The sequence below is a fragment of the Monopterus albus genome, unplaced genomic scaffold (assembly GCF_001952655.1).
Source record: "Monopterus albus unplaced genomic scaffold, M_albus_1.0 scaffold69.1, whole genome shotgun sequence".
NCBI classification, from domain to species: Eukaryota; Metazoa; Chordata; class Actinopteri; order Synbranchiformes; family Synbranchidae; genus Monopterus; species Monopterus albus.
The window spans coordinates 3,083,765-3,090,600 of record NW_018127949.1 but is presented as its reverse complement, the minus strand read 5'-3'; the positions used below and the strand labels follow the sequence as shown (position 1 = coordinate 3,090,600).

General features: G+C 41.1%; 1 protein-coding gene across 1 annotated transcript in view; it reads left to right on the top strand.

The window, feature by feature from the left end:
* The window catches only part of LOC109963018 (paired box protein Pax-2a-like), a 34,340-nt gene that overhangs the window by 2,385 nt on the left and 25,119 nt on the right, over positions 1-6,836 (top strand). The window contains 4 exon segments of the mRNA XM_020605253.1: positions 119-131; positions 381-665; positions 3,709-3,788; positions 3,905-4,024. Of these exon segments, the coding sequence (XP_020460909.1) occupies positions 119-131; positions 381-665; positions 3,709-3,788; positions 3,905-4,024 (498 nt within the window).

Genomic DNA, 6,836 nt, shown 5'->3' with positions numbered 1-6,836 from the left:
TGGACAGGTAGATAGTAGTGGCTGTAAGGACACGGCGCAAAAACAGCCATGTATACTGACGTGGTTCCAGGCAGCTTTGCTTATATTTAATTGTTCTAAAATTGATTGTCGCTGTGTTAAAGACCAGCAGAGTTCAGCTGGGCCCTCTCTCATTCTTTGTGTGGATACTGGTGAAAAGGTTCAGTAGCAATTTGATCGAACTGCATCCATGTCGTTTATTAATAGAAGCGCTACTGCGTTTTTCTTGTATTTTAATTTGTTTTTAATGTAAGTTGTGTTTGTTTTGAGATGTGTGATGCTTTGCTGAAAACACATGCACTTTTGGACATCTCTCTTTTAAAAAAAATAAACAATAACTCCCCAAAGCTCTTATCTGTGAGTGTATCGCTGAGCTTAAAATAATATTACACTGAATGATTACTTCAGGGATGCTATCATTGTGTCAATGGAGAATATTATTTTTGCAGATACTATGAGACTGGCAGCATCAAACCAGGGGTGATTGGTGGGTCTAAACCTAAAGTGGCCACGCCAAAGGTGGTGGAAAAAATCGCAGACTACAAGAGACAAAACCCAACTATGTTCGCCTGGGAGATCAGAGACAGACTGCTGGCAGAGGGCATCTGCGACAACGACACTGTCCCCAGCGTCTCATCCATTAACAGGTAGGAAAAGAAATGAAAATATAGCCTAAAATAGCTACAAAAGTGTGGCCCTCTCGTTTGATTTCCGTGTGTAAACTAGTTAAACAACGGGGCAGCAGGACGTAAACACTCCAGTGAAGAGGGCTGGCAGAGCGCAAATTGACAATCATTTATCACAGTTGCTATATCTGCGCTAAGCGCCACCACCCACAGCAGAATACTGTCTGACCAAGTTGCTGCCCGGCACGCCGAGGCTGCCTGCGGTCTCAGAGGTGCAATTCAATCTTTCACACCAAACTCCCTCAACAATCAGCAGCACATCCAGGACTGAGCGAATCTGTCGAGATGAAAACCGATCAATATTCGGTGACCAGATCCCGTGGCGCTATAAAGCAGGCCAATTTTCTTTAGCACATCTAATGTGCTGGAGCTGGTGCACACAGACAGCAACACTGGCTTTTCTGCAGGATTTTATATTGAAGGAATGGTCCAAAAGGGTAATTGGAGGAGAACAGATTGGCTGTAATTTGTACATGTAAAATACTGCATTAAAATATTTTATTGTGAAGATTTCTGACGCCTCTGTTTTCTCTTTATCAATAAAAATCCCGATTTAACTCCTTGCATTAAAATTCAGGGTGTTATCGTGCTGTAATTAATATTGATGTGACATTATGATGATGCATAAAATCGCAACATCAATTTTGCCTTGATTGTAGCATTAAAACGCTCATATGATAATTTATCAGGTGAAATAACTAAATTTTGTGTTGCAAATATCACTATCCGAGTTCCACGTCTGCAGCTTTCTTTAAGAAAGTCATAAACAGCACTATAGTTTGAGAATGGCAGCTACAGGAGGACGCAGGACACCCCCCACCTCCACCACCAGAGATCCCTGGTGATGAACTTTGGTTAAGAGGCACTGTTCCATAGAGCCAACATCAGCATTACATTTTAATGAGCTGATGGGAGAGCGTGGACAGCTCCACACAAGACATCTTTTAAATAGAGAAAAGGCTGAAGAAAATTCATTTCATGCTTCGTGGCTGCTTAAAAAGCCCAATTTAAGGAGGCTCAGACACATGTATGTGATAAATTCAAAATGTACATTAATATCATTAAAAGAGCCCTCTAAAGTTTTTTTTCCACTTCCAATTAAAGCTTTTGGTCTGGGGGGAAGCTTTATGTGTCTTTGTTTATGTGGGAAATTAAATTGTGAATACAAAGAGCTGTAATTCTATCAGTGAAATATGAGAGCTACTTTGAATTTCTATTATGGCTTAATGTTGACAATTTTTTTTTTTTTAGCTTAAGAAATGTAAGACTTCAGTGTGTTGCTCTGTACTCTAGCGCCACACACACTCAGTGGCATATACACACAAAATGAGATGGCACACAAATTGTTTCTTGAATTTCTAAAGGAGCAGTCCAAAGAAAAAGGACAATGGGGACAATGGTTTTTAATAACTGTTGCAGACTTTGTTCCAGATCACGTGATGCTACTTCAGGCTGTTTAATCATCACTGTTTTAGATTTCATGACAAGAGCAGTTTAAAGGGGGTTTCCCCTGTTAAGACAAAGCAGAAAAAAAAAAGACTGAAGTCAAAGTCTTTTCCAGTTGGATGGTTCTAACTGGGGCCATTTGTGGGTTTCTGTGGCAGACAGTCTGACCTCACCACTGTTGACAAAAGCAGATGCTCTATTTAAACACCTTTCCCCTGCATGCATTATTAAATGCTACAGAGATAGTGTTGTACTATGTGTCAGGGCCACCACAACCAACAAGTAACGCTACCCTGGTAGGCATAAAAAAAAAAAAAAAAAAGTCCTCAATGGCGCTCGAAAGTATTGATTCAGAAGTAAAGCAATTTTAATATTTCTTCGGGGGATTTTCAGCAACAGCCAGGTCATTAATTCATTCTCCCAAATTGCTTATTCAATATCAAGAACATGGATACCAAATAAAGTCTTTGAATTTATGTAGCACACACGAGTCAAGGGGTCGAATAACTGTTATGGGGAGAAGTGAAAAAAATTAAAACATCAATACATGCTCTGTGGAAAAGCTTGTTGTTTGGTTGCCTTGCCTCTATTTTTTTTTTTTTATCTGTGACAGTGTTGGATTTATTCCTTTGAAGCCTCCTGGCACCTACAGTAGCATAAATATCCTATTCATCTGATGTGTTTCTAGATAATAAAAATAAAAGAAGAGCAGTGTTGTTTGCTTTAAAATTATAATCTGGACACTACATACTGTGGAGTTTCATCTGAGCAAGTAAATCTTTTCATTCTGCTGAAATAAAATATGCAAAGAAATGACAACATGGAAACAAAAGCAGAATTTTGTAAAGAAGTGAACTCTAAAAGGGTCTATAGTTCTCACTCAGACTCTTTACCTTGTGCCCTACAATAACTCTTGTGGCATGATGAATAGTTTTAAAGTTTACAAATTATTGTGACAGCTCCTTTTCTCCCCAAGTGCCATTCAGATTAAAGGAATCTAATGCTGGCGTAAGCTTGTGCAAGGCAATAAGGAACTATTGCTTTCCTGTCACATATAATTTATAGCTTTCTATTTGCATCTGTTTGCCCGTGTGACTAATCCCCAACTTTTTCTCCCCAAGCCCCAATCAATACAACCTCATCCGCACTGGCACATGGGAGCCCCTGGTTCTACAGAGATGTTTGATCTGGGAAGCAGAGAGCTGCTATAGGGCTGCGTTTGGCCCCTGTGAAACCCACTCCATAGGGGGGAGGAGAGGGTGGTGCTGATTAGTGTGGGCCAGGTAGAGTCAGTGAAGCTGATCATTGAGGTGAATTGATGTGATTTCATGCTTTGTTTGCAAGATCACTCAGACCAAAAGCGCAGTGAAGACTTTTCTCTAGACTTCACCACCGAGATAGAACCACCGACTAGAGCCCTTCTTGCGTCTGAGTCATGCGTGGATAGCATCATATCTCCATAGTATCTGCTGTGAACCAAGATTACACATAATTTAGGGGCAGGAAGAGAAGTTGGTCATAAAAAATCAATGACATCTGCTTTTGCTTTGTTCCCCAGGATCATCCGAACAAAAGTCCAGCAGCCTTTCCATCCATCCCCTGATGGGACATCCCTGTCGACACCAGGCCATACTATAGGTAACACTTAAGCTCACAACATCAGCATCCACAGGAGCACCACAATGAGTCACTGCACATACAGTACAACCATGTATTCACTGTAAAATATAAACCTTTTTTTGTCTTTTCCCTAGTACCAAGCACAGTCTCTCCGCCTGTAACCAGCACCTCCAATGACCCTGCAGGATCCTACTCCATCAATGGGATTCTGGGAATTCCACGATCCAATGGTGAAAAGAGGAAAAGAGATGAAGGTAAGAGAACGTCTTTGTCACAAGGAGAAAAAAAAAACTGCAGAGCTCAGTATCAGCATGCAGAAAATCTCTCAAATCTGAAAAAGACGGCTAAAAACTTGAATAGTATTCTTTGCAGCTTATGCCATAAAACCCACTTTGCTGAGCTTGCAATTACAGCATTAAAAAGTGCTTCAGTTCCAGCAGCTGACCCTTATAAAACACCTAAGTCTGAACTCTGTTACAGCGCTGTGTCAATCTGCCAAGGAGTTTTTTGATTTGAAGACACGACCTCCGCTGTTGTCTCCTGCAATTAATCTTTATGGAAGTGATTAAAGGGCTTTAGATAATTACATGTCAAGATGATGTAGCCAACCACCCAGGTCAGTCAAGAAAGCTGCTATACCTCTGTGGAGGCTTTTTTTTCTTCAACAAAAGTAGCTCCACTTCTGCTGCTGCTGAAGTGGTAGGTTAGTGGATATAAGGGAGCCTGAGGCGATATAGATTATTGGTTCTGTAAGCAACAGGCTTCCGTAATGTCACTACATAAGTAGCTGATGAGAATAGCTAAACAGATGCACTCATGTTACAAGGCATGTATGGGTATGGAGGGATGATGTGGCTGTTGAAAAGGGGCAGTTATCTCAAACAGGGTGGGGAATGAGTGCCTTATTTCTGCATTGCTTTGGAATGAGAGCTAATCAGAGCACGGCAGCAGTTTACATAGCGTTTTCTTTGTTCTGGCGTTTGTTGAGAAGCACGGGGGTTTGCAAGGATATTGAGTGGAATTGATGTTTTATGTGCGTGCGGGGAGGGGGGATGACTAATGACCTGTCAGAGGTAGATTTCCTGGCAAAGATATAAAAACCAGCATGATGTGGACATGGCAAATGACATAATCAAGTCTTTCCCTGTAAGAGATGCAATCGTGGAGGCATAATGCAAACGTCTGGTCTTTTCAAGGGTTCATTTTCAGTCATTCGAGGACCTCTCATATTAGCCAGGGTGTAATGTCTAGTCACTGAATGATAGAATGCACACATTTCTATGCAGATTGCTACTGAAGGGCAAAGAGGTATTAAAGGGCACGGAGAGGAATAACGTATGTGCATGTGAGGAGGAGAGCTGGTCTGTTTTGTGGAGGTCTTCCAGGTGACAGCACCATGTTTCTGTGGCTGTTCAGTCTCAGATGATTCCCCTGATGTGCTGCCATTTCTTTGATTTAGGTGCTCGGCCAGCATTATGATGAAAGAGAAGAAAACTGTGTGTGGCTGTGTGTGCTCGTGTGTGTTTGCATCATAGTAAGACTTGCACTGAGGGTGACAGAGGGGGACCTTTGGTTCTTATATACTTGCTGAATGGCCAGTCAGTGCCTACGTGTCTTCCTGGAACCACAGGGTCAGGGATACTTTATCTTTCCAAAGCATAAACCACAGGCCTTGTCCGCGCGCACACACACACACACACACACACACACACACACACACACACACACACACACACACACACACACACACACACACACACACACACACACACACACACACACACACACACACACACACAGCTGCAAAAGCTATGTCTTGCCTCGAGCCGCAGTTTGTAAGAATAGTATATTACATATGATGTTACCCTGTAGACACTATTGTCCTGTTGCTGTGTTCTCTTAAAGTGCACCTTACCAAACAAAACACCTGAATTTCAAGATTTTGCAACTGGTAGGCTCGAGTGTCCTCTCAAACTGGGCCACTTACAGTAGGGTATGTCCTCAGAATTCTGGGAGCTGTGTGGGCTTTTGAAACCGTTGCAACATCAAGTATGTTACCAAACATTTTGTTGGACACTGACTTTCACCAGAAGTGTAAATTGTGAGTATTTTTATTTTGAAATGTAATCCACAACTCCAACGTGATAACCTGTGGTGTATGCGGTCCTATATAACCACAAAACTATTCCAGATACCACACCATATTTAATTAATAATATAGCAACAATTTCAACAACTTCGATAGTTTCCTTTTATGCCATCCATGTTTTATTTTTGGGAATTTCATGTTTGGCTGCATTGTCCTCTAAACTAGGGCCATAACTGTCATTTAGAACACCTAAGCCACGTTTTTTATATTTTCAGGGATGTGAAGATTTTTAGAACAAAAACTAACTTCCAGTTTTGGTGGAAATTGAGCATCAGTAGGAGAATAGTAAGTAATTTTGAAATGTAGGCCATAGTTCTAGTATGTCATATGCTGCAGTGGTTATGGCCCTATATATGATTTTCATTTGTGTGGCATATAGTGGTGGAAATCATCACATAGATGCCATCAGTTGTCTTAAGAGGCCTGCTTTCTTTGCTTTGATGCATGCATGTATTTATTTTAAAAATTGCCTTTGGTAAATTGTTAACACAGGATCAAATGCTACAATTGTAAGAATACAGGTTAGTCATTTTTCTAACCAAACAAGACAAAAACAGAACACTACAAAAGCCATATATAAGATGTTAGCATTTGGAAAATCTAACAAGGAACATACGTAGTTGTGTTGCTATTCTGGTGTTTCATGGTGATTTTTGGTTCAAAACAGATCTTTTTCCAGCTAAAGTCTGTGTTTCAGTCTGGCCCTGTTTGTTACTCAGACAGTTTTTTGCTTTGCTCAGGCAGCAGTCTATAGTCAGTTAAAGCCTGGATTAAATTTCCTCACAGCACAGTAGCTTGCCTGAGCCCTATTTAACTTGGTAAGCCTCATGATGATTATGGCACAAGCAGTCATTACCAAGAGTCGAAAGCATGAACAAAAATGAGCAAAGGAAAGAGAAGGGGGGGGGGGGGCCGTG